General features: G+C 49.2%; 10 protein-coding genes across 10 annotated transcripts; 2 read left to right on the forward strand and 8 right to left on the reverse strand.

Annotated features, from left to right (window-relative positions):
- Positions 1–21: 21 nt before the first annotated feature.
- N7529_005101 (putative MFS allantoate transporter) lies at positions 22–1,732 on the reverse strand (the record flags this gene model as incomplete). Its single annotated transcript, XM_057240628.1, has 4 exons — positions 22–1,058; positions 1,113–1,397; positions 1,454–1,484; positions 1,556–1,732. 4 exons carry the CDS (start codon positions 1,730–1,732, stop codon positions 22–24), a joined length of 1,530 nt encoding a protein of 509 aa, XP_057099923.1.
- A 342-nt stretch (positions 1,733–2,074) lies between these two features.
- On the forward strand, positions 2,075–4,108 carry N7529_005102 (uncharacterized protein; the record flags this gene model as incomplete). The annotated part of the gene is made up of 1 exon (XM_057240629.1): positions 2,075–4,108. The coding sequence occupies one exon, from the start codon at positions 2,075–2,077 to the stop codon at positions 4,106–4,108; it is 2,034 nt and encodes a 677-aa protein (XP_057099924.1).
- An 85-nt stretch (positions 4,109–4,193) lies between these two features.
- Positions 4,194–4,541, reverse strand: N7529_005103 (Tetratricopeptide-like helical; the record flags this gene model as incomplete). The annotated part of the gene is made up of 1 exon (XM_057240630.1): positions 4,194–4,541. One exon carries the CDS (start codon positions 4,539–4,541, stop codon positions 4,194–4,196), a length of 348 nt encoding a protein of 115 aa, XP_057099925.1.
- A 562-nt stretch (positions 4,542–5,103) lies between these two features.
- Positions 5,104–6,174, reverse strand: N7529_005104 (Zn(II)2Cys6 transcription factor; the record flags this gene model as incomplete). Its single annotated transcript, XM_057240631.1, has 1 exon — positions 5,104–6,174. One exon carries the CDS (start codon positions 6,172–6,174, stop codon positions 5,104–5,106), a length of 1,071 nt encoding a protein of 356 aa, XP_057099926.1.
- A 262-nt stretch (positions 6,175–6,436) lies between these two features.
- N7529_005105 (putative DNA repair protein Dds20/Mei5) lies at positions 6,437–7,221 on the reverse strand (the record flags this gene model as incomplete). The annotated part of the gene is made up of 2 exons (XM_057240632.1): positions 6,437–6,526; positions 6,580–7,221. 2 exons carry the CDS (start codon positions 7,219–7,221, stop codon positions 6,437–6,439), a joined length of 732 nt encoding a protein of 243 aa, XP_057099927.1.
- Positions 7,222–7,377: 156 nt separating this feature from the next.
- N7529_005106 (ubiquitin ligase complex subunit HRD3) lies at positions 7,378–10,085 on the reverse strand (the record flags this gene model as incomplete). The annotated part of the gene is made up of 3 exons (XM_057240633.1): positions 7,378–7,697; positions 7,853–9,781; positions 10,049–10,085. The coding sequence occupies 3 exons, from the start codon at positions 10,083–10,085 to the stop codon at positions 7,378–7,380; spliced, it is 2,286 nt and encodes a 761-aa protein (XP_057099928.1).
- A 761-nt stretch (positions 10,086–10,846) lies between these two features.
- N7529_005107 (DNA-directed RNA polymerase II subunit RPB1) lies at positions 10,847–16,280 on the reverse strand (the record flags this gene model as incomplete). The annotated part of the gene is made up of 4 exons (XM_057240634.1): positions 10,847–15,700; positions 15,768–15,838; positions 15,902–16,058; positions 16,152–16,280. The coding sequence occupies 4 exons, from the start codon at positions 16,278–16,280 to the stop codon at positions 10,847–10,849; spliced, it is 5,211 nt and encodes a 1,736-aa protein (XP_057099929.1).
- Positions 16,281–17,687: 1,407 nt separating this feature from the next.
- N7529_005108 (Set1-mediated histone H3-K4 methylation subunit Swd1) lies at positions 17,688–19,285 on the forward strand (the record flags this gene model as incomplete). Its single annotated transcript, XM_057240635.1, has 5 exons — positions 17,688–17,757; positions 17,813–17,874; positions 17,924–18,012; positions 18,064–18,204; positions 18,256–19,285. 5 exons carry the CDS (start codon positions 17,688–17,690, stop codon positions 19,283–19,285), a joined length of 1,392 nt encoding a protein of 463 aa, XP_057099930.1.
- Positions 19,286–19,942: 657 nt separating this feature from the next.
- On the reverse strand, positions 19,943–21,343 carry N7529_005109 (class I SAM-dependent methyltransferase; the record flags this gene model as incomplete). The annotated part of the gene is made up of 2 exons (XM_057240636.1): positions 19,943–20,879; positions 20,931–21,343. The coding sequence occupies 2 exons, from the start codon at positions 21,341–21,343 to the stop codon at positions 19,943–19,945; spliced, it is 1,350 nt and encodes a 449-aa protein (XP_057099931.1).
- Positions 21,344–23,739: 2,396 nt separating this feature from the next.
- N7529_005110 (terpene cyclase/mutase family protein) lies at positions 23,740–25,725 on the reverse strand (the record flags this gene model as incomplete). Its single annotated transcript, XM_057240637.1, has 1 exon — positions 23,740–25,725. One exon carries the CDS (start codon positions 25,723–25,725, stop codon positions 23,740–23,742), a length of 1,986 nt encoding a protein of 661 aa, XP_057099932.1.
- Positions 25,726–26,730: the final 1,005 nt, after the last annotated feature.

The following is a 26,730-nucleotide window of genomic DNA, read 5'->3' on the forward strand; positions in this document are numbered from 1 at the left end:
ATCTTGAACACTAGATCTACTTCAAAGAGCATACCTAAAATGCTTAGACTCCATATCCGTCATATCCTTAAATCCATCCAAAATAGCCTGGGCTGCAACATCCCCCGAAACCCCATCAGCATGTTCTCTCACTGCAGCATCCCTACGAGCATTCTCCCACCTCATAGAAACATACGCCACAGCCGACAAAACAATAATACCAGCATAGCAAATAAGCAGTCCCGCAAGAGCCGAATAGTAGCGTGGAGCCTCGCGAGAAAAGAATATGTTAGCTCCGGCCACATTACCCGCTGCATAGAGCGAGAACCAGATACCGTTTGCGACAGCACGCTTCGTGTGGCCGCCCACATTGGTCGCGAGTATATTCCACGATACGATAACTGGTGCACCGATGATGTACTGGAGCCAAGTACATCCGACTAGCGTCCAGCGGTGATCTAGGTCTGTAAAGCGGATGCCTAGGAGGCCACAGAAGGGGATAAGACACACGATGGCGAGGACGATACAGCGCGAGTCTTTGATGTATGTGGCGACGATGCCACAGATTGGGACCACAAGGGCTTCAATTGCACCAGTGGGTAATTGGAGGAGTGTAGCATACAGCCCGTCAAATCCGAAGCCTTTGATGAGCGCCGATGCGAAGTTCGATACGCCGCCGTTGATAACGCCACATGCAATGCCGATTCCGGCGCAGCAGAGGACTTTGACATCGTAAAGGTTCTCCAAGGCTTGGCGTGGCTTGATTTCTCGGGTTTTGACACCGATCATGTTCTCCGCAACGCGTTGCACGGCTACCACGCGCTGTCGGTGGGATAGGAAGCGTGCAGAACTGGGCGAGTCTGGCATAAGCCATAGAAAGAAGCAGGCGCAGACAAAGTTGAGAAGCCCGATTGTTAAGAAGATCAGCTGCCAGCTGCGGAGAGCAGTATTGTGTGTATGGCCGAGACCAAAGCCCAGAAGCGCACCAACCATAGTGGCCATACCGTTGGCGCTAAGCCAAATTGCCATGCGCAATGGTTGTTCGGAGCGCTTGTAGAACATAGAAGTGAGGTTCATCACTAAAATAGATTGGATTAGCATTCTTCGCCTGGGTTTTGCTATCGGTTACTTACTGCATGGGCTGACACCTGCCTCTGCCATGCCCAGTAGGAATCTCAATACCAGGATTCCAGCATAATTATTGGCTCCAATATGAGCGATGACCAGTACACTCCAGATCAGAAGCATTCCACCCATATACTTTGCAATTGGTAATCGCTGGATCAATAGGTTGGCTGGGAGAGCCCAGAAGAGATAGCCGAAGTTGAATATAGCAGCGACCCATGAGTATCGCTGTCCCTCTAGACCAAGGTCTGGGATTAGGGAATAAGCAGATGCATAATTAAGTGACAGTTTATCTGAACAGAACGTCAGTTATGAGGATAGCCTTGAAAAGTAGGAATTCTCAGCATACCGAGGAACTGAATAACATAAGTCACATAAAGCTAGGGACATGGTGTTAGTAAATGGCATCAAAGTGTTGAAGTGTTAAAGTGAAGGAAACCGAAGTACTAACAATTGGCATAATTCTCCAATCGATAATGCGAAGCACTTTCGCCCCCTCACTCTCCAACTCCTCAGTAGACAGCTGCTCCGCTTCCAGGTACAGATTAGCACCGATATCGTGTGTTTCACCGAGGGCAACATCCTTCTCCACAGTGGAGTGAGGGTCCACCTTGATGTCTTTGTTCATCGTGAAGTTGATTGAAGTCGAAGGATTTATTGAGGTGCATTCTACACGTCCTTTGCTGGACTTATAAGTACTCAGCCATAGTCTAGACACATGTTATCGCTGCCAAGGAGATAAGCTTCATTATCTCTTCAGTTGCATATCTTTTTGCCGAATGATGATAAATGGTGATACGGGCTGCGGCCAAAAGTCCGATCGTGGAGGTGCCAAGACATGCGGACTATTGTCCGCCATCTCCACGTTAGCCCCGTTAGCCCTCTTATATACTTGGCTTTCCTGTGAAATGACAAGAGATCTGCGGTTATTTCGTATCTCAAATTCAAAGAAAAGATACACACTTGAAATATGGCTCATGATCAAGATTTCTCCTTGCTTGACGCAAGCATCTCGGACCTCCAATCCGCACTCTCTGCAGGAACACTCTCTGCCGTCGATCTAGTATCAAAATATCTCCGAAGAATCAGTACATACGATGCAAATGGCCTAAAACTCAGCGCAATCCCAATTATCAACCCATCCGCCATCCACGATGCAGCAGCCTCCGATGCCCGACGTGCATCTGGTCTACCACCACGGCCACTAGAGGGTATTCCATACCTCGCCAAAGACAGCATCAAAGTCAAAGGGATGAGCGTCGCCTGTGGATCCCCAGCTTTTGAGAACCTCATCGCGAACGAAGATGCAGCGTGTATCAAAATCCTCCGGGACGCCGGAGCCATTCTTCTAGGACGGACGAATATGCCTGCAATGGCATACGGCGGTATGCAGCGTGGCTGCTACGGTCGTGCTGAAAGTCCTTATGACAAGCAATTTCTGGCCGCAGCTTATGCATCAGGCTCATCGAACGGGTCCGCCGTCGCCACTGCAGCTAACTTTTGTGCCTTTTCGCTTGGCAGCGAGACTGTGTCTTCGGGTCGTTCGCCTGCATCGAATAATTCCGTCGTCGCTTACACGCCTTCTAAAGGCCTCCTACCCCTTCGCGGTGTCTGGCCTCTCTATGCCACCTGTGATGTGCTCGTTCCTCACACCCGAACCATAGCAGATCTATTCCAGGTTCTCGACGTCCTGGCCGTTTCCGATCCAACCCCAAAAGGAGATTTCTACCAGGAACAACCCCTCATCCCCCTCCCTTCAATCGACACCCTCCGACCAGAGTCATTCTCAACTCTCTGCGACGCCACTTCGCTGCGTGGAAAGCGTATCGCCATACCATCCATGTATATCGGCGGCGACCAGTCTTCCCTCAACCCCGCTAGCAAAGTCAACACCCGTCCCTCCGTCATCAAGCTCTGGCAAAAAGCCAAACAAGTCCTAGAGTCCTGCGGCGCAGAAGTAATCGAAACAGACTTCCCACTCGTAACAACCTACGAATCAAACGCCGACAAAGGCCAACTCGTCACAGTCGCAGGCCTGCCAGAAGGTTGGTCATCAATGGAGCGAAGCGAGCTAGTCGCCCATATCTGGGACGATTTCCTCATCGCAAACGCACAGGAAGGTCTTAGCTCCCTCGCGCACGTCGATCCGGCTACCATCTTCCCCCTCGCGCCGGGTTCATTGAAGGGCACGCCTGATGCAGCGAATGCGCTGCGCTGGGACGAGATGGTCAAGTATCCGCTCCGGAGACCGGATTCCATTTTTGATATTCCTGGTCTTCGGCAGGGAATTGAGGCGCTTGAAAATGCGCGCAAGGAGACTCTGGAGAAGTGGATGGATGGGCTTGGTCTTGATGCTGTGGTTTTCCCGGCGAATGGTGATGTCGGCGCTGCGAATGCGGATTGTGAGGAGGTCGCTTCGCGCTTTGCTTGGAGTAATGGAGTTAAGTATTCGAATGGTAATAGACCTATTCGGCATCTGGGTGTTCCTACAATCTCTGTGCCTATGGGTGTTATGGATGATACGGGGATGCCTATTAACCTCACTTTTGTTGGGAAGGCATATGATGATACTAGTTTGCTGAAGTATGGGTTTGCGTTCGAGAAAGCGATGAACGGCCGTGTGCGGCCTTCGTCTGTGCCTGCCCTTGACTCTGATTGTGTCAAGGCTGCCAAGGGCACCCTTTCCTGGACCTCACAGTCGATTCCAGAGTTGGTGGTGCAGAGTCAGTCAAAGAAAATTGAGAACTCAATAGTTTTTGTCCAAATTGAGGGGACGGTAGTCCCGAACGATATGGAGCTGTCTACACTATTGTGCTATGTCAATGGTGAACCATTCAATGCTGTCTCAGATGGAGATAGATGGTTCCTTGTCGCATCTTATCCTGAGTCTGAGCGCGACCAAACCTGGGAAAGATGGTCGAGCCCTGCTTTGACCCAGACTATCGTGGTTATCACAGCTCGTACCAAGTCTGGCTCGACGACTGGTAAATTGATACTGTTGTAAATACTATCGACTGTACAAAATTACATTGTTTTTTTTTCGTTGTTGCACACTCGAGATCCACTAGTTCCTTAAAGCCTCGATGTGTTTATATAGATTCCATTAAATCGTCTTCGAAATGCTCTTGCTGTATGCTTCCGCCATACATCATATCCTCAATCATCCCTAGCACAGCACGGTGCAGGTAACTCTTCTTCAATTGCTCGAGGTACAACTCAGCATCTGCGGGCAAGACAGGGGTGCTGGGTTCCACTGCAGCTGTATCAATATTCCACATAATCTTCTGTCGCAGAAACTCAAACACATTCATATACGGGATTGCGTCCGTCCAGCGGTCGATAAAGCCAGACAGATTGGCGGCGCATGTAGCAATAGTTTCTTGGGTAGTCAGTCGAATGTGTTGTTGGTTCCGACCATCGGTCAGATTTGCCGTCATCCAGACAATGTAGAGAAGCGTGATTCCTGCTCGGAATTGAAATACAAGCTAGAAAGGAAGTTTTTATTAGCTATTCGTTATAGCGGAGGTCTTGTATATTATATAGCACTTACTGCAGACCATGTATAGCACATCACATGTCCTTCATCTTGCAGCATCCTAAAATTGAGACAAACATCCACAATTGCCGCGAGGATATCCTCTGTTCCATCCATATCATCGAAATCCCGTCGTCCTTCTACCAGGATCAGAAGGCTGTAATCATATAGTTTCTGCATCCATATAGGGTGGAGGTAGCCGCATTGAACATTAGTCAACGCATTCTGCGGAATTTCCTGCCTCCAACTGTCCAACGCGGATTTAAATGACAATCGATGGCTCTTGTCATCCAGCATGAGAGTGTTGCAAGGTCGACTCTCCCGCGATCTTCTAATTTTCGCTTGAATCTTGCGGAGTCTGAACAAATGACCCAGGGCCGGGTTGATGTCTAGTGCCGGCTGGAAAGTATCTCCTAGGGTACACATCTAATGAAAGTCAGATGTTGTAGAAGAACGAAGAGGATTCAGACATAACTTACGTCATCGTCCACAACCCGGTCCGCAGCCGATACGGGCCTATCCCAACCAGAGACAATGACCTCGTTGAGCATGTAACAGGTAATAAACATCTTCTCCGATAGAACTTCATCGGGCTCCGTGGCCGATCCATTCTCCCTGCGGATAGAGGCGTGTTTCCGAATCTCCGTCATTGCAGCCGCACAAAAAGGTAATACGGAAGAAACACTCGTCGTGATCTCCTCAGAGGATGGAGAATGCAACGCATACAGAATCATAAGCAACGAAGCTTGAATCTGTAATACCAAAGACGAATGACCAACAACATAGGGGTAATATCTCATTGCCGATGTATAAAATTCCTTCGAGCGCACCGAGTGCGATGGATCACGCTGTAAAGTACTGGAAAGAGATGCGCCAATGGCATATACCATTCGCAAAAAGAAGGCTCTCCATTCATCCTGTCCATTCAGTATTGCTTCCGTATGCCATGATTTCCATGCAGCTTCGTCTAAAAATGGCCATTCGCGGTGGGTGACTGAGAAGTACATATTTGCGTATAGCTCTTTCAGCCAGGATGAGTCGTCGCTAGTAAATGAATATATAGGAGCCATGTCTATCCAGGGTAAGTTGAAGGAAGACTCCGTTAATAGGGAGAATGCATCAGACGAGTACTGTGATAGAGGCGTTCGGCGAGACTTCAGGCCCTGGTATTGCAATTCCGGGAATACCAAAGAGGGAATGTCATTCTCCGTGCTGCTGATTATATCGGAGTCGACCAGCAACTGTCGTGCATCGGTGCAATCCAAATCATCAAAATCTGTCTGAACACCAATCTCGCATGAGCTTGTTGAGTTCGCATTTGAACTATGATCGAGCTCTGCTACTCGTTTCTCTAGTTGTCTCAAATATTCAAGTGGGATTGTAATGTTATCGCCCGACTTCCGAGACTTGGCGGGCAAGCATTCAGCTCCTTTGCGACGACATTCACTGCAAGATGGCTTTGCGTGGTCACATTTCCGCTTAAGACGGAAACAGCGAGCGCAGGCTATGTTTCTTTGCTTCAGAGGGCGCGACATACAATAGAATATGAGAAGAAGGTAAATGCGGGGGACGATAACGGCCCCGGGAAGTTGATATCAGTTCTTAATAAGTCACTGGAATAGGAAGGTCGATGCGAAGATAATAATGCCATTCTCCTCTCTTCTTCATTGTCGTGTCTTTCGTTTCTTAAATATACTGATCTCTCTTCTCTCCGGGTATACATATTTCAATTATCAAGTCAAAATAAATCTCCATGGTCGTAATGGTCATCAATACTTGGTCAAGTCGCCAGCAACATCAACCTTTAATCCATCGCTGAGCCTTCGTATCATACCCAATTAACTTAGGATCAACATGCAAAGTCTTCAGCATATACTCCATAGTAAACTCCTAAGCAAAGAGGTCAGCATATGAGTTCTAAAGACAAAACCAAAACCTACCTCATCTTGATCGCCAATCCCAGACCCATCCTTCTCATCAGGCAAATTCTCAATCTCTCGAGGGTCAATCTCATCGTCAACATGCTCCCGCTCATTTCTCTCTTCTTCAAACTCCCATCGAGTCGCATCACGCTTTGAATTCTCTTTCCACGCGGCCATTCCTCCCATGCGAGAGACTCTCTCCTGCGCACCGGTGAATGCTTCCTCGGCAGCATCCTGGCTGGCGAGACGCCATTTGATGATCAAGGCTTCGAGCTCTGTGTCTTTTGTTGAGCCCTCGAGTCTGAGGGCTTGGTTTGCAGTGTCGATTTCTGAGCGCAGTGTAGCCAGTCGTGATTGGATGGCGCGTTTTTGTTTTTGGAGAGCGATGATTTCAGGGTCGGAGGAATGGAATGGTTTGGGGGTGGAGAGTCTAGGCTTGAGGATTGGCTTGCGTGCGATCGGGATTGGAGTTATCGGTAAGGATGAGTTCGGATCTGGGGATGGTTCTGATTGTATAGGAGTCGCTGGTATTTCTGTCTTTGAGATGGGCGTGGAGGGTTGGATGTCTGTGGCTGCTGTGGGCCGGCGCATGGGAGACTTGAATGGCTTAGACAAGGTTACTGCTGTATCGATGCGACGACGCTTGGTGGCTTGAGCCATGATCAATCGATTACGGAATTAAGCAAAATGAATGGGAAGAGAAGGGTGAAAGAGGAATGACAACATCGAATATTTGAAATGCGGAGACGCGATAGGCTTATCGATAAGCATGTATTTTTTTATCTACACCCACCTGGGTAACAAAATGGAAATGCCTCAATGACCAACTCCCCCTGCTACCCATTGCGCGAACTCAGGATCACCAGGCTGCGGGAAAAACCCCCGATCATTGGCATTCGCGTTTGCGTTTGCGTTCGCATTTTGGGCGTTGGCATTCTCGTTCTGCCGATTGCGCTGCTGTTGCTGTTGTCGGAAATAAACCAATACCAACAAAGTAGCAGCCAGACCAACAATGAGCAGACCCTCGAGCATTCCTTCATCAATATCAAGATCCAGGTCATCATAGTAGCCATCCTCGTGGCCCTCAGATTCCAAACCTCGGTAGTCATCATCATCTCCCTGTCGTTCGTAAAGGTCTTCGTAATAGCTCTCCTCGTCGTTATCGATAAAGGCTGTAATCCATTCTCTAAACGTTCGACGGGGTTTTGACTCTGTATTTATTTGTAAGTATCAAATCGGAGAAACGAAAATACTATCCATCGCTTGTGGTAATCGACAAGGAGATGCTTACCTTCTTCGTCACGAATGGGATTGATGTCTCCGTTGGTAATGCGGTTCCAGTATCCGCGGACCCGGAGTTTGAGCAAACTCAGCTTGACTGGGAGGTATGCTTCGGGGCTGAGATCTAGCGCTAGGTCATAATATCGCTTGGCCATGTGGAAATCCTGGTCGACCGCCACGCCATTCTCATGCATCCAGCCCAGGTTCCAATAGCCCTGGGCACTGTGATGAGCTTCAGCAGCATTGTGATAGCAAGTTGAAGCCTTGTCAGCGTCAACGATAGAGCCAGTTCCAGACAGGTAGTAGTCGCCCATTTTGAGCAAGGAGTCGATGTTAGCTTGCTTGGCGGAACGAGTCCAGTAAACCAGTGCAAGCGCTGCATTGCGCAGCAAAGAAGACGGCGCCTTTTCGGCCCAGGGCAGAACCGAACTGAGCGATAGCACAGAGCGATGCTCGTCAAGCAGGTAAGCTACATTTGCCTGTGCATTCTCATATCCTTGTTCGGCTGCCATCATGGCCGCAATGAGAGCACCTTCTTTGTCGCCAGATTCGTAAGCATCGTTCGCCTCCGCAAAGGCTGAGTGGACGATCTCAGCTTTTTCAGCCACCATTTTGTAATAAGCGGTGGCCACTCCACAGTGACGTTGTCTGCCAACACCAAAGTTGGCCATTTCTGCGAGGTAATAATACGCTTCCATCCAGCCCCAACGGGCAGCAAGCTCGAAATAGCGAGTGGCAGTTTCCACGTCACCTTGGTCCAAGAAAAGAGCTCCCAATCGCGATTCAGACGCCGGGAGATCCTGCTCTGCAGCCGCTTTGAAATACTCAGAGGCCTTGTAGCCATCTTGGGGGACCCCATACCCGTTGAGGTACACCAGACCCATCCAGTGCTGGCACAGAGAATCTCCATTCGCAACACCCCGTCGGAACCATGTGAGGGCTGTCGGGTAGTGTTGCTCAACTCCCTCTCCGCGGAGGTACATCAACCCGATATGTCCTGCAGCTTTAGAGGCAAGCTTGTCAAGCCCGGCTTGGGGGTTAGGGTTGATAGAACCATCTTTGTTCCAGTACTTCTTAGTGACAACCTTGAAGTATTTCATGGCTCGTCGGAAATTACGAGGCAGGCCCCGGGCACCCTCAAAGTTCATCTTCCCCAGGGTGTAGGTAGCCTTGAGCTCGCCCTTTCGGGACATGAGATCCAAATATTCCAGAATGTCCTCCACACTGGCCTCCGGGCCCGCATTGGCGGCTTCTCTTGCATTTGGACCGGAGCTGGACACACTAGCTCCTTGGCCGTAGACACCACCTTCCTCATCGGCCCAGCGATAGGATTCCCTAATCAGAGCACTGCCACCCGGCGGACCAGAGCGGTAATACTGCACAGCCTTATCTGCAACCTTCTTGTAATAAAAGATCGCGTGGTCACAATTCTTCGGCGTTCCAATACCACTGTGGTAGCGATATGCCAATGTCATCTCCGAGCGGGTATTTCCAGTCTCAGCTGCGAACTCATGGTACATGAGGGCCTTTGCCTGATCCCGTTCAACTGCACCGCCAATTCCCGTCGCATACATAAACCCGACCATGTGTTGCGCTGTGTTGTTTCCGTTCAACCATGCCAACTCATGGTACCATCTGAAAGCAGATTTGAAGTCGCGGGGGTGGGAGAAGTTGCCGTAGAAGTTCATCTCCGCCAACAGGAACATCGCGTCTGGATCTTGGTCCTCGGTTGCTGTTGCTACCAAATCATCCACCGCTGAAGCAACCTTCGGATTAAGTTTACGCACTAGTTTCTCGGTGGTCGGGCCATTCATGAATAGTAGGCGGAACGTTTGGCGGCCGTAGTGTGTAACTGTTCCAAGTAAGCCCAGCGGCTTGTCGGATTGTTGGACTGTGGGCTTTGCGGTGCGAAGGATATCCCAGGCATTCTCGACTCGTTCTACAGACAATCGATAGTCAGTAAGATGTGTCGGTCAACAGGATACGAGACGAGGTTGCGCTGAAGCTATCTCTACTCACGAGTCATGGGTCGATATGCTGATTCCTCCGATGTAAATATGAATTCATGTTGATCATCATTTCCAACCGCCGAAGAACTTGTTTGGTCAGTGAGCGGTTGGCTAGGCCCGGCTGCGCATGTCTGTAATAGCACTGGATAGGGGGTGTCAGCCTTCGTTGTCGTATTGCAGTTGCCGGCGGAACTTACGCAGGGCCGGTAGAAACTGGGCTAGCGGCGTCCTCATAATGCCTGCGAGATAGGGATGTAGTTTCGGAAGAAGAGGCACATTGCGACACCCCAAAAAGCAAAAGAGTCGTTGCCTGAGTGGGAGCTGGGGAAACGCGATATGATGTAGTTCCGAAGTACGGGCCACTTGGCTTGACGGAGCTTCATTCTGCCGATGGCGAATCACTGCAACGAATCCAGCATAACTCTACAATGCTATAACTATGCCAATATGTTAACATATGTCTAAAATTCTACAATTTACAAGCAACATTTGACAGGAAATGTCATTAACATTCTTTGAGTCTACTCGTCCCCTAACGAGGCTGTGTACATAACGGGAAAAAAGCAGGCAGGATACATCCACATAAGCGCTCTCCATGCAATAAAAAATAGGCAGCTTTGAAACTTCCATCGGGAATCGAAATCTACAGTTCTTCCGCACAGCGTCCACGGGTGTTTCCACAGTTCTGTTCGGAATAGCACAGTCTTCGAGTTCACAACGGAGGGAAGTCAAGTCCACCTGCGAAACGAGGAAACAATCTTGGGGAAACAAGGAAGGCTGATACCGAATACGGTACGATTTGTGTTTAAAAAAGGTGGAAAAAAACAGATACAATTGAAAGGGAAAGCGGTCCCTGATATCGTAAAAAAATTATCAATCAATTCCCATGTTGGTCGCGAAAAGATCTTTTTTGTTGGTTATGTGAACGTTCGTTCGATGGTGGTACAGTTGTACAGCACGAGCCTAGAGCCAGGCACGCCATGTTCATCCGTAGTTCACTGGCGTGGCGACGTGGGGCTATAAGCCGGCGAAGTCGGGCTGTAAGCCGGAGAAGTCGGGGAACCAGAGAAGTTGGGCGAGGTTGGCGAGTAGGACTGGGGGCTCGTGGGAGACCACCCAGGCGAAGTAGGTGTGTACTTTGGAGATGTTGGGGAAGTTGGGGACAAGTGCCGAGCGCCGCCAATTGCAGGACTGGTGGGACTATAGCTTGGAGATGTCGGACTAAAGGCCGGCGAGGCCGGGCTGAAATTGGGCGACGTTGGGCTATAATTGGGTGAAGTGGGTGAGAACCCAGGCGAGGTTGGAGAGTACGAGGGCGACGTAGGAGACGCTTGACCGTACGCAGGTGAAGTTGGCGAATAAGCTGGGGAAGTGGGAGCAAACGACGGGCTGGCAGGTGAGAACCCAGGAGATGTCGGATTGAAACGCGGACTGGTCATGCTCATGCCGGGAGAAGTTGGCGAGTAGCTTGAAGACGGCGAATATCCAGGAGACGTAGGACTGGTGTTGAAGGGGCTTGTTGGGGAGTAGCCCGGGCTGCGAGGGCCGGGACTAAAGCTGCCACTACCAAATCCGGCGGGATTGTTGTATTCCGTGAGGCCTCCAGTATTATCCTGTCCAAGCTGGTGCATCGGTGAGAACGGGGCAGCGTCGTCGCTGTCAGTCATGAATTGTGAGCTAGCCATCGGAGAACCAGTGTCGTACTGAGTAGCAGCACCATCTGGGATGATGGCATCCTTGGCACCAACAGCACCCATTAGGCCGTAGCGTGCATTGTTTGACACGACTGTGTTCAGCAAGCTCTGGTCCAGGTAAACATCGAACTCTCCCGTTCCAGCGGGCGCCATCTGTCCAAGGATCAAGTTTTCGGAAACACCACGACAGTCGTCAAGCTCTCCAAAGGCAGCAGCTTCGAGTAGAATTTCGACCGTTTCTTCGAACGAACAACGCATGAGGGCACCGTTGTCAGCACGGTTAATACCGTGACGGGTGACGGGAGTCAAGTAACCACGAACTGTCATAACATCGACCAGCAGCGCCAAGTGACGATGGTTGACATAAGATCCGTCGAATGCAAGCACAAGTGTCAACTCGCGAAGCACAGCTGTACGGGCAGCCTCGATACCAAAGACCTCGAAAATCTCAATAAACTGGTTAGAGTATGTACGAGAAGCATCGACACCAGGAATTGAAAGAACGGCAGCGAGAGACGATCCACTGGTTTCAAGGACCCACTCCTTGCAAAGAGTATCACTCTTGCTTGAGAAGAGTGTACCATCTTCGTGAACACGGACCTTGGCCTTCTCGTTGATGAAAGCACGGTCGACACCAGTGACACCACGAAGAGTCAAAGTGTCCAGCAGATGCTGCTCAAGCTTCTTGAGAGTCACGTCGTATTCAACATCTTCATCTTCATCATCCTTGTAGTCCTGAACCTGGCGAATACGGATGACTTGCTCATCCGCGTTGTTATCACTGAAAATGACTGCAATATCACGTGGGTAAGCTTCTTTGATTCTGGTAGCAACATCCTGCACAGTCAGACCCTTATCAAGAAGAGCAGGACGGCTGAGAACAATACGAAGCAACCACTTCGACTGCGATGCTGAATCATCGCCGGTGTCCTCAGGAATGATGAAGTATGACTCAACCATGTCTTTATCGTTCTCGATGACAGTAGACTGGATATCGGGGTCATAGTAGATCTCGGTAGACTCAGTCACGGACCGCAGACTAGTGTGCTCGACAAGACTACGCAGCGTCTTAGCACCCTCCTTGTTGTGGGTCTCCATACCTTGCTGGTAGACGGTCATGGAGGGGGTCTTGATGTTCGTGGCAACGTTGAGAATTTCCTTGAGACGGGGCACACCAAGAGTAACGTTTTTGGAAGACACACCAGCAAAGTGGAAAGTGTTCAATGTCATCTGGGTGGCGGGTTCACCAATAGACTGAGCTGCAAGAACACCGACCATTTCACCAGGGTTGGCTGCTGCGCGAGCGAAGCGGCTTTCAACGGCACCAAGCACATGCTGGAACGCCAATTTGTTAAGCGAATAGTCTGTCACAAGGCGGCGGAAAGCCAGACGACTGCGCAGCTGCGCCTTGAAGAGCAAAGTTGCGTTGACCTGGGCCTCGCGCGAAATAACATCATCACCGCGGACAATCACCAAGCGATCCAGTAGCTGCTGGACTTGAGGAATGACCTCAGCGGGGTGCAAGTCACTGATTGTGCCCTCGCGAATGTGGAAGGTGGTTCGAGCCATCTCAAGAATACGCTGAATGTTAATGGGAAGTTGCATCATTTCTTCGTCTTCCTTGACCACGGTTCGAAGGAACTCGCGGTCCTTCAAAATAGCCTCCCATTCTTCATCGAAGTATTTCTGAACCTCCATGTCGCCAGCAATCTCATTTGCTTGCTCCAGAACCTCAGGGCCAAGAGTACGCTCGGGATCCATGACATCAACACGGAAACGCTCGCGGAGCTTCTCATCGGAGCATTTGATGTGATCGACACGCTGGTTCTCAATGTGGGCACCATCGAGACCATCCTCTCCATAGATGAACTGAATAATATCACCGAGAGAATTGCGAACAGTGCCATCGTACTTAACCATCACTTCTTCAAGGGCCTTGACCAGCTTACGCTGAATGTAACCAGTCTCGGCAGTCTTGACAGCAGTATCAATCAAACCCTCACGACCAGCCATGGCGTGGAAGAAGAACTCGGTTGGAGTGAGACCACGGAGGTACGAGTTTTCGACGAAACCACGAGACTCGGGAGAGTAATCGTCCTTTGTGAAGTGCGGCAAGGTACGGTACTTGAAACCGAATGGAATACGCTTTCCTTCCACGGACTGCTGTCCAACGAGAGCAGTCATCTGCGAAATGTTGATTGCGGAACCCTTGGAACCGGAACGGGCCATCTGAATGGCGTTGTTCAAATCCTTCAAACTCTTCTCGGTAGCATCACCAGCTTCGTCACGAGCGTTGTTCAGAGCGCGAGAGACCTTGCTCTCGAATGTCTCACGGACGTTCATACCGGGGAGAGCCTCCAGTGTGTTCTCAGTAGCGCTGGCAGTAATTGTCTCGACTTCCTGCTTTCGGTTGCGCACGGCTTCCTCAATTTTGTTGATGGTCAATTGGTCAGGAATAGTGTCACCAATACCGATACTGAAACCGTTGTGAAGTAGCCAGTATCCAACAATGGCCTGGGCACCATTGAAGAATTTAACACAAGTGTCAGGGCCATACTCGTTGAAGATGGTGTGGATAACACCACCACCACTGGCACCGACAGTCTTCTTGGAAAGCATGCCGTACATGAGCTGTCCACCGTGAATTAAGAGACCACCATCACTGAGGGGACTGAATTTCTCGGCCAACGGGGAACCATCCTTATCCACACGCAGAAGATTCAAACCCGAGGGGAAAGCCATGCTGATCATCTGCTTTCCGGTCCAACGGGGCCGGGGCTTCAGGATAGCCGGAGGGGGAATAGCGCCATCCCAGTCAGGAACCCAGAGCATGAGGTTCATAACTTGGTCCTTGTTGAGGAAAGTATCTCGACGGCAAATCTTGTAGATACCACACAGGGTGTCCTGCACGATACCCATCAGAGGACCGTTACGTTGGGGAGAAACAATGTTCTTCGGAACCAGAGTGAGCTCGGCCAGCTCGGCACGAGCCTCTTCGCCCTGGGGAACGTGCAAATTCATCTCGTCACCATCGAAATCAGCGTTGTAGGGACTGGTCACAGACAAGTTCATTCGGAATGTGGAGAAGGGCATAACACGGACACGGTGACCCATCATGGACTCCTTGTGCAGAGAGGGTTGACGGTTGAAAAGAATGTAATCACCGTTGTCGAGATGGCGCTCGACCTTCCAGCCATAAAGGAGCTGCTGAGCACCTGCACGCTTGGCGTGACGAAGATCGATACGCTCGCCGTTGTCACGGACAATGTAGCGTGCACCAGGGTGGATGTTAGGTCCGTTGGCGACCAACTTTTGGAGCTTCTCGATGTTGTAAGGTGTAACAACTTCGGGGTAGGTCAAAATACGGGCAGTCGAGTAGGGAACACCAACTTCATCGAGCGACAGGTTAGGGTCACCAGTGATGACGGTACGAGCGGAGAAATCGACACGCTTTCCCATCAAGTTCTGACGAAGACGGCCCTCCTTACCCTTCAATCGACTGCGGAGCGCCTTGACGGGACGGTTTCCTTTTTGCATAGCAGTCGGCTGTCCAGCAATATCGTTGTCCATGTAGGTAGCGATGTGGTATTGTAGCAAGGACTCGAATTCACGAATGACGTGCTCAGGTGCACCTTCCTGCTCACATCGCTGAACATTCTGGTTGGCACGAACGATTTCGGCAAGCTTGTAGGTCAGATCATCTTCACCGCGGGCGCCGCTGGTAGCCCCCATGACAACACTGGGGCGGACAGTGGGAGGTGGAACGGGCAGAACGGTGAGAACCATCCATTCGGGGCGAGCGTAGTCGTTGCTAAGGCCCATAATGCGCACATCTTCGATGGAGATGTTCCGGAAGATGTTCAACGCCATCGCGGGAGTGATAACCTTCTTCTCGGGCTGTGCCATCTCGTCCTCCATCATAGCCTTGCTGGGCTTCCATGTTCCGACCAGGCAAATTCCTTCTTTCCGAACAGTAGGCTGGGCATTACCGCAGCCACCGTGGGAGCGGCCCTTCTGTGAGTCCTTCGAAAACTCTTCGTCATCGGCAGGCGCGTCGGCCTCACAAACCAAGACATCCTTGGAAAGTCGCCAGATGGCGTCAAATCGCCGCTTGGGATCACGGAATCGGAGGGCTTCGAGGAATTTAGAATCGGCCTGAATTTCATTTCATGTCAGCAAAATGTACCAGTCAAGATTTGCCATCCCGGTAGGGATGACTAACCGTGTTGGCCTTGATCTTTCCACAGTTGTGGCAGACAGTCTCTAGCAGCTTCTTAATTTTGGTCAAGAAACCTGAATTTAAGTGAAAAGTCAGTAAGAGCAGAAAAGACGAAAGAAGCCCGAGGCAAAACGTACCAATGTGAAACACCGGACAAGCAAGCTCGATGTGGCCAAAATGCCCTGGGCATTCTTTGGGACCTTCTTCGCAAGTCTCGCAGTTGTATTGGCGGTCGATTGTACCGAGTCGCGGGTCATTGATACCCTTTGTCCGAGGCCGTTGACGTTGATCGTCCTATCGCGTTGTTAGTAATCCGATAAGTGGCGCAAACCCCAGAAAAAGTTTTCTGAATGAGTATACGACAGCAGAAAACCTAACTTTACTCACCATTGTTTCCGGGTACTCGATGTGGACCACACTCATGCGCTTGATCTCCTCGGGAGCGAAGAGACCGAACTGGATCTCCTTGATGGTGCGCAAAGGCGCCTTGGAGTATGGGAAGAAAACGTTCGACATATTGGCTCGAATTCGTGATAAACGGAGATGAAAAAAACGCGGAGAGGACCGATCAGGCGAATATGTGAAACCGGTATTAAAGAGGGAGCTCGAGTCGTAAACGTCGCAAAAGTTGAAGTGACAGACGTGCTGATAAGCTGAAAGTCGAGTTTACACGTAGCGACGATGAAAAGAAGGTGATGTGGAAGCAGCTGGCCGGCTGAGGCCTTTGGCAGCCCTTGCCACGAGGGCGCCGGCGACCTGGTGGTCGGACGTCACGGAGCAGAAAAAGAGAGGGAAAAGGCGCGCGCAGCAATGGTGAGCACGTTCGGGTCGTCAAGAAGAAGTATCGCGGTGCTGTGGGCGATCTCCTGTGTTGGGGGAGGTGATGGTGGATGGTCGGAAGGATGAAAGGGAGATGTTCTGAGGTTGCCTCAATGTGATGGGGCTTGAGTTTTCCCAGCACGAAGGTAGCCGTCTAAACTGTAGCTGACCGCCTTGGCAGAATTGCGGGTACCTTCCCCAAAGTGTTGGCCATGGGCAAAATTGATGTCGCCCTTCAATATGAATTTATTGTCATCTTTCTATACATTTTATTTTCTTTCCAGGTCTTTATTTAACTATTGAAAAGTGCTTTCTACATTTCTTCTGAATATGAATATACAGTGGGTCCACACGTTATCATGATCCGACCATTTTCAGAACAATACATTCAATAAATCTAGATACACCATTCACCATTGTTCGTAAACAAAGACAGTCAATGAAATAAGGCCTCTTTATGGCAAAATGACTTGTAATACAATGACCACTAAATCTAGAGTTTATCTAGGTGACTGTTGACATAACAGTTGATTAGAGTCAATTCATCATTATCCATATATATGTACGAAGTATGTCCGCACCAATCAAGGTACTTTAATATCGTTCACTGATGTCGATATATATAATGCGTGAAAAAGGAAATAGCTTATGTTGAAAAATTTTCAACCACTTTGAGTTTCCAGTTGAAAAGAAATTGGGAAAATACCTTCAAACCAATTATAAAGAATAATTGGAAAACAAAACCTTCGAAGACACTGAGAAGACTATACTGAGTCCTCCATAGAAACTTGGAACAGAAAGTCATGTAAGCAAAGGCGGTCAACAGATAAGGCATCAACCAGAGGCATCGATACGACTACATTTTAGAGGGGTCTATTCACCGCCCTAGCTTCCTCCAGATTCGAAGGATATCGATCCGGCAGAAGCAACCATGATTTCAATGTGAATTGTCAATAATTCGGAAAGTGAACTCCAGTGTGAAGTTTGTGATATTCTGATATTTGCTAGATGCTTTGCCAACAGTCATTCTCCTAGCCTAAATTGGCTTCATTTACAGGCTAGGATCTTATCTTCAAAAACACTGCTCCGTTATACGCCGCCGCAATGAACTTATCACTCGTGGACCCATTTGTCTTGGCCCAGGAATACCCAGATACTCTGACCGAGAAGCTGAGTATGTGCGCAACCAATCAAGGAGAAAACCCAAGAACTGACACTGAATTCTAAAGGCAGCGGCCATGCGACATGCTTGAGCTTCAATCACAAAGGCGATTACCTTGCCTCCGGACGAGTTCGTGGACCCAATACCAAATAGACCCGAAATACTAAGATGTACCTAGGTGGATGGCACGGTCGTGATCTTCGATATTGAGACGAATGGCGTGGCGCGCAAACTACAAGGTCACACTCGCCAAATCCAGTCTCTCAGGTACATATCCTCGCAGTGAACATGCGACACAACCCGCTAACCTCCTCCCAGCTGGTCCCGCGACGGCCGCTATCTCCTCACCTCGTCCCAAGACTGGAAATGCATACTCTGGGACCTCCAAGACGGCTCGCGAGTCCGCACCGTCCGATTCGAAGCCCCCGTCTACATTGCCGAACTACACCCATTCAACCAGTACGCCCTCCCCTCCCCAACCCACCCCTAGACCCAAACTAACACCCCCAGCCTCCTCTTCGTGGCCTCACTCTTCGAAGACCAACCCGTGCTAGTAGACATCTCCAGCGCAAAACCAATAAAACGCATCCTCCCCTCCGCGCCCCTCCGCGCCGAAGAAACCGACCCAGCAACAGCCGCTAAACAAGCCGCCCAAGACGCCAAACACTCCACCTGCGTAACAATCTTCACAGCCTTCGGCAACCACATAATAGCAGGCACCTCGAAAGGCTGGATCAACATAATCGAAACGCAAACCTGCACAACAATCCACTCAATGCGCCTCTGCAACGGCGTTGTGATCCTGCTCCGCCTAGCCTCAAATGGCCGCGACCTACTAGTCAACAGCTCGGACCGCGTCATCCGCACAGTCATAATGCCGGACCTCTCACAGCTAGGCATTGACCTCGAGCAATCCTCTATAAAACTACACGTCGAGCACAAATTCCAAGACGTCGTCAACCGCCTTTCCTGGAACCACGTTACGTTCTCATCGACCGGCGAATTCGTCACAGCAACAACCTTCATGAATCCCGACATCTACGTCTGGGAACGCAGCCACGGGTCTCTGGTGAAGATCCTCGAGGGCCCGAAAGAAGAACTGGGCGTCGTGGAATGGCATCCCTCGCGGCCGATGGTGGTAGCCTGTGGACTGGAGTCCGGGTGCATATACACGTGGTCCATTGTTTCGCCGCAGAAATGGTCTGCGCTGGCGCCTGATTTCGGCGAGGTCGAGGAGAACGTCGAGTATATGGAGGCGGAGGATGAGTTCGACGTGCATCCTGCTGAGCAGGTGCATCAACGGCGGCTGGATCTGGAGGATGAGGAGCCGGATGTTGTTACGCTTGATCTTGTTAAAGGGGAGGATGTGGATGGCATCGAGGCTTTTAATGTGCCTGTTTTGCTGGGCGTCGAGGACAGTGATAGTGGAGAGGATGTTGTTGCTGTTGGGCCGGGGACTATGCGGAGACGTACGCCTGGGGCGAGGGAGAATGGGGAAGATAAGGATAAGGCTAATGGGCGGGGGAGGAGGAAGAGGTAGGTTTTCTTTTTCTGCTTTGCTTGGCCTTGCATTTGCTTGCATTTGTGGTGTTTGGAAATATAGGTTTGCCTGGCGTTAAAGGGTATTGGTTCTTTTGGGGAGGGGAGGTTGTCTTGATACTGGGATCAATCAACTACCAAAATATATCATACTACCATGTTTCAACTGATTCTGCACACTTTCCAATGAATGATCTAAGAGGCCATGCCATAGGAAGTGGCCGATAACATTGCAATGTTGACATATATCAGCACTGCCGTGAAATGTCAAAAGGATGGTCTATCCACGAACCAAAACACCACTACCAGCCGACTACAAAACCAAAAATAAATACAAAGAAGAGCGAAATCGATTCAGACTCGCCGCGGGTAGCAAACGGCGTCACTAGGGTAATCAGGGTATAAACAGGAAAGCCGAAAACCGCTAGGGATCCAAAATTCGGTCCCAAAACGCCAATGAATGCAAGGCTCAAGGCTCAGCATGCAAAGAAAAGAAGACATGACCAACAACATCACGCTGATCGCAAGAATGAAAGAAAAAAACCAGAAAAAAAAAAGAAAGAAAGAAAGAAAGAAAGAAAGAAAGAAGAGAAGTTCACATGCATATCGTCAACCGTTCGTAAGCCCCAAACCTCCAGTCGAAGCTGACACAGTAGTCTCAATTGGGCACAGGAGGCTTTCGCGCCTGATAAATGTGCAGCAGATTAAAAGTGTGAGTCGTCTCATCGGCGATCTCGTGTTCGAGCTCCTCGACAAGTGCATCGATCTCCTCTACTGTCCATCCAAGAACGCGAGTGAACGGCGCCAGGCTGAGAGTGCGAAAGCTTTTACTCAAGGCCAAATTATACCAGCGGCCGACCTTTTTCTCCTTTGCATCCGAATGCCATTCGTTCAGAGGTAGTCCGACAGTTTGGTGATCGATCTCTGTAAAGCCAGCGTCTTGCAAATTTTTAATTGTTTCTTTCGAACTATGCGCCATCGGCCGCATCGTGGCTTCAGTTGCTTTCTGCAGATTCGAGTACCAGGTGGACAACGCCTTGCCGGGTTTTTGGTTTTCGTTCTCACAGCGCGGCCGGAAATCAATCTCGACCTGTTCGAACCAGGCTCCAGGTTTAAGGTGCTTGTAGACTCGATGGTAGAGGCTTATCCAGCTTGCGACGCTACCGCTGCCCATTTGCATATGGATCAGATCCCATGATTCCTCGCCTAAGGTCCAAGGGGACTCGAAGTCGAATGGAACAAAGAAGTCGTGGTTCTCCGCGTACCAGGGTTCTTTAAGCAGTGGTGGTTGTTCTGGTTTTGGTGGTTGCATTTTGGCAATGTCACAGCCTCGCACGTAGGCTTTGGGAAACTTCCCTGCGACATCGAGGACCCAGATCCCTGTTCCACAGCCTAGGTCGAGAACTCTGGTCTTCACATCCGATGGCAATGGTGCATAGAATAACTCATCCCCAACCCGGGCTACCTTAAACAGGTGGTGGAAGAGATCGAGACGGTCTAGCTCTTTTTCGTCGCACGGGAGCGGATATGTACCCTTCCGATAACTATGGTACAGTCGGCCGTTCTCCTTATAGGGTGGGTATTTTTCAGGGATTCTGAGCAAGAGTCAGCCACAGGACACAGTCTCGTCCGTAGAAATGACTTACTTATGATCGGAGAAGATAATCGGCGATGAACGCGATATTTGAGACGTATTCGACACCTGGGATGCCTGCGTAGCTACCGACCCAATGCTGGTGAACCTAGCATTCCTCCGGGGATCGCTATCGGCTGGGGGATCTCGATTGATCAAGGTGTACAGGTCCATGGCGGTAGAAGATTGCCGTGAGCGGGCGCGTTCACTCCCGGTGACCGAGTGGGAGTAGTATGCGGAGGCATCGCTGGCTGGGACCGAATCGGATTTGTGTCGTTTGGGCGCTGGCACCAGCGGTGGAGAGCGCATCCGCAAAGGAGGCAGGCATCGCATCCTTCGATCTCCTTCCGTCGCATACATTCTCGGGGGTGACGGCACGGGAAATGACCCGGGATACCCTCTGTGACTGTGAGAACTGTGAGACATGGCGAACAATCAATCGTCGCGAGTGGTTTATGAAGTTGTGAGGGGTCGAGAGATCGTTTGAATCGTAAAGGAGCAAATGAGCTATGGACGTTCGCTAATATGCAAGACGAAAGTACGAGCGAGGGTGACGTCGGTTTGATTGGCGAGAGCTTCGACCAGGCGATTCGTACGGTCGGGTGAAGCTCTGGAAGGCCCAGCAATTGGGGAGGTGAAAGATGAGAAATGAAGAAAGGTGCAGCTTTTAGGTACAGCTAGCAGCACTCCGACTCCACTCAAATGACGATGGTCATCACAGTGGGAATTAAGGTTGAAGGGCGGGATGGCGGAGAAAGCAGCCTGATGAATATGTGAAGATGCCAGGAAAAGATGACAAAGATAAGAGAAGGGGGAAGAGGGGGGAGTGAAGTGCAGAAGCGCAAGAAGTGCAGAACCTAGGCGCAAGCAGAAAGGTGCAGAAGTACAAAGTGGGAAAGTACTGTCGTATGCGCTACTGGTAATGTATTGCTCTTTTTTTCCTCCTCTGCTACTTGACGATTTATTCTGTCTGCATTTTTCAATTTATTGATGATCATGATATATTCATATATTATAGAGAAATTCAATTAAATATTTAAAGAACAAATCGGTTCTAATTATATAACATTTTAAGGTATGCAATATAAACAATATAAACAAGATTGTACCATATACAATATTGCTCCGTACGGAGGAGAAAAGCCCCGGCATACCCTAGTGATTCCCAACCCTGGAGCCAAAGTGGCGGGCCATAAGCTAAACTAATTCCAGATGCATTCAAAACCTTAGATTTCCTTTTTTTATTCCTTTTGGCTTTCTTCAAGTCTTCCCTCGCATTGCATTTACATTCAAAGTTTCACCCGAGTTCAAAATTGACTTCGTCCATATCAAATAAGGAAAGAGTCTCTGATCTTTTTTCCTTTCATTTTTCCTTTTTTTATTCTTTTTTTTATGTTATTTTGATCGACAGCTCCACGCTTAAGCGGGCGGGACGCGGTCCGTCTGGGCCTGTCATTCCCAAATATTAACTATTGATAACTCGATTAACATACGAAAAGAGCCTTAACTAGTTGTCTATGTAGCTAAACACTTTAATTCCATTGATAATTCAATAGAAATGAGGAGTTTCAATGCCCATATAAAATTCAAATCTCACGAGAATCCAGGAAATTCCCTCACCGCAACCCAAAGCCCCGGGTCGGCAAACCCCGGGCGCTTGGTAAATAAGTCGATGGGTATTATACCCTTCCACTGTGCTGGGTCCGCTGACTTGAGTCAGCCACCTACGCCCCGTTCTACCCGTTGTACGGAGTATACACTATAATCACAACGTTGTAGCTACATATGTAGTTATATGTATGTACGTATGCAAGTATGTATGTATGTTGTAGCCTCTAGTGATTTATTTTTATATACATTGTACGTGTACCTAGCAGCATCCCAATCCAAGCTGAGCAGGAAAAAGAACGAGTGGTCATGATTGGGTACCAGATAATGCTCATACTGTATGATTCAGACATGATATGTGTGTTTTAGCCTTATTGGCCTTAAACCGCCTGATGTTAATTGTTCGCAAATCCCTCGTCTCGTTCTCGCTCTCTTAGTTACGCTTGACCTCCGAATCCCTTGCGTATCGTTTCCGCTACTTTAGGGTTTGGAAAATTGTTTTGTCTCCGGCGATCCGACCACGCCGATCTTTGGTGGCAGCCGACCACCACAATATCGATATCGATAATCGATCGATCAAGGCACGCATCATTATTTTGATTGGATAACTGGGTCGCATATGTGGGGGTTTTTTTTATTGACCTTGACTCTGTACGGAGTACTAATTGGTTATACTCTGTATTATTGGGTGACGACGACTTACGCAGTGCGGTTTAGTGTGCTGATTTAGGTTTAGCTTTACAATGCTCCTTAGCATCTCCGTGCGTGTTTCTATAAAATCTCCTCTATTGCTGCTTCAACTTCTTACTGCTCTTTGTCCTTTTGCTTTTTCTTTTCTATGTACGCCTTAGATATTCATGCTCAGCATATATGGGCCCTTCGAAAGTCTACTCCGGCAAAGGGATCCCCGTTGCTCTGGTGTTGCTGTATTTATGGTAAAGCAAAGAAAGTCTTATCTAGGTAGTACATGGTGGATCGACCTAAGAACTGAATTGGAATGCCCTTCTATCTACTCATACCTACGTCTATTTCAAAGGCAGTGTTTCGGTGCAAACTTTCATTACAGACGGCTAGAATGTAGAACATAGACAACGCAGCGAAGATGAGGATGAGATATCAATTCAAACTACTTCATTTGAGTGCTAGCAACATTTTGTAAAAGTAATAACCAAACACAAATGCTCAGAGACTCTTGTTGAAGCTGTCCGATCTTTCTAAGATAGCCGCGCATATCTTCCCAAAGCCATCATAGGAAAATAATGAGAATATAGACTATACCCGAGGTAGAAATGGTTTGGGAAACCTGTCCCTGTATATTGGGATTCTGGCCATGAAGCTTCACCAGGACGGTCAGATAGCGTCTGTGTCCGCAACAAATATCCTACCCCTATTTGAATCGACTTTTGATGAGACGAGCTGCGAGCGAGGAGCGCCATCAGCGCCCACCCTGTTTGTGAAGCAGTAGAAGACCCCTGACCGCCCAACTCGGGCTTTCTGTAAGACAACAGCGTCTCTCCCCATCCACCATCTGGGTTTTGGACATTTCTCAGCCAGGAGATTGCACGATCTAGGGAATTACCCACGTGGCTTGTCTCCGCCTCCCAAGCCGAAAAGAGGGCCAATCCACAAACCACGTTGCTAGTGCCGTAGATGTAGTTTGCTCCCCATCTACCATACCAGGAACCGTTTTGTTCTTGTGTTATGAGCAGATAATGGATGGCGTGGTCGCAGGCGAGTTTCATATCGTTGATAAGATCGAATGGCAAGTTGTGGGGACGTTGGAAAAGGAGGCCGAATGCCTCAAGGATTCGTCCTGTGACATCTGCCGTAGAGGGATCGCATAAGGCCTCCATATCACTGAAAGGAATTTTGTTCAAAAACAACCGATCATTATGAATATCGAACGCTCCCCATCCACCATCATTGTTCTGCATGCCGATGATCCATTGCACTGCCTTGACAATAGAAGCGCGAGAGTCCGCCAATTCGGGATCTTGCTTAATCATGGCCAAAATTGCAGCTGCAGTGTCATCCACATCTGGATACCACCGGTTAAAGTACTCGAAGCTGAATCCTCCTGCGGTGATGTTCGGCTTGTAAACTCGCCAATCACCCTCTGGCCCGCACAGCTGGCGGTCTTTGACCCATTTCATGGCGCGCGCGGTGTGGTCAGAGACCATATTGGCATCGCAGAGTCCAATGGTACTCAGGATTGTATCCCACACGGGAGAGACACAGGCCTGTACTCTTTTACCGCGTTTGTCAGACCATGAAAACCTTTCAATTGCTTGAAGTCCTCTCTTGACTGGGATATCATCAAGCGCGTATCCTTCAAGGCATAACGCAATAACGCCGGTATGCATGGGTGGGAAGATCCCAGCCCAGTCACCTTCGGCCTCTTGATGTTGTAAAATCCAATCGATGCATTGTCCGCGGGCGCGGGACCGTGTTGGAGAACTACGCAGGCCGCCGAGCATGTGAAGAATGCCATCAATCACAACGAACGTGGAGGCGACCGCGTCAGATTTCACTAGTTCCCAAAATGAGGGAGAGTAGGGCACGTTCTTCTTTGCTGGGTTATCCCATAGCTCATCCAAGAAATCATTTGTCTCCGACTTGCCATTTGGTAAAGGGTATACAGGACGATGATGTGAAATGATGAGAAGGGGCACAATAGTGCTGCGAGCCCAAGACGCTAACCGATATATACTGATGAACGCAGCATCTGGCATCATTATTAACTCCGCTGGAAGTTCTGGCACTGCACCCCAAGGGAACAGACCAAACGTCGCCAAATAGATACGCGTGAAGATGCGCACCTTGGCGATTCCACCGCTAGAGACGATGAAAGATCGGGCTTTCTGCATAAACCCTGTGTCTGGCTGGACGCCGAGAATTTTCAATGCAAAGTAGGCCTCCACTGAGGTCGAGATTTCACCTGAATGTCCCGGAGCGAGTGACCATGATCCGTCCTGGTTTTGTTCTGACAGGAACCAAGAGATCAATTCATTGCGATCTGAATCCATGTCCAGGCCCAATGCTTGGCGAAGCATGACATATTCTGCCGTGATGGTGGCGTTTGACTTCAGTTCACCACACCAATGACCATCCTCATGTTGGCGATGGTGTGAGTAGTTCGCAGCTCGGTCAAGTGCTTCTTTGACTTCAGTTGCCAATGAGCCAAGGGGAAATTCAGCCATGAGGTCTCAAGGTTCTTGTAAATTTTGAGGAAATTTAGTTGGTGCCCGCGAAGCAGGTGTTTTGCAATGTCGTGCCTAGGTCATATATGCCCAAAAAAAACACTGCGCAGAGAGCTTGGACGAAGGAATTGTTTTTATACGCTACACGCTGATCAGGAGGTCCACACACTGGAGCACTCTATCATTATTATAGGATATTATGATTGGGTGCAAGAGTATCTGGGTCCAAATTTGGAAGAAAGCAGCGCTGGCCAGACATCTCAATAACCCTTTTCTGTGACATTCATATCCGATCAGAATCGATATGTCTTAGTTTGTCATTGATATTATCCGAAGACCATCAATTGATTAGTGGGATTACTGCAAGCACAGGATACGCTTGAATCACAACTAATTGGGCTCTTCTGTGGACGTTATCTTACTCGTAGAAGTAGCAATCCTGCATTCGGCTTTGCTCGGGTGTCCCTAAGCTATATCCCGCGAATCCACAGCTGACAGGGTTATCAGGTTTTTTTGCCAAGGGATTTGCCCTACAGATCGTGGAAAAATCTGAACCAGATCTCGGTGGTGTCATATGTGGAGCCATTATGTCGGCTGGGAGATGTTGATCTTTCTAAGACTCCACCAAAAGATTTGGATTAAGTGAAACTTTCCCATATCAGTTCGTCTATCACGACGCTAGGCCCACAAAAGAGCTAGATTGTATGTAAGCTAACAATTTGCTATGTTTCATGGCCGAAGCAAAGCTTTTCCGCCACCAATACAGAAGGAGCTTCTTATTCCTACCACTAGGCATATGGTGGTCACTTTGAATCTAAGTAGGGAATGAATTTCATGGGTTGTGTAAGATACAAGACGTTTTCTTCCGTGGATCTTTGATCTACAGTATGTTAACCTCATCTAGGAGATCATCTCGGAGAACAAGTGGTGTGGATCCCGGTTATGAATCTAGAGATCCCGGTCTGAGCCGTCTTTACACCGTAGTCTTACAGAAAATCTGGATTC

This window comes from Penicillium soppii, assembly GCF_028829465.1.
Source record: "Penicillium soppii strain IBT 18220 chromosome Unknown utg000004l, whole genome shotgun sequence".
In the NCBI taxonomy this organism is placed as follows: domain Eukaryota; kingdom Fungi; phylum Ascomycota; class Eurotiomycetes; order Eurotiales; family Aspergillaceae; genus Penicillium; species Penicillium soppii.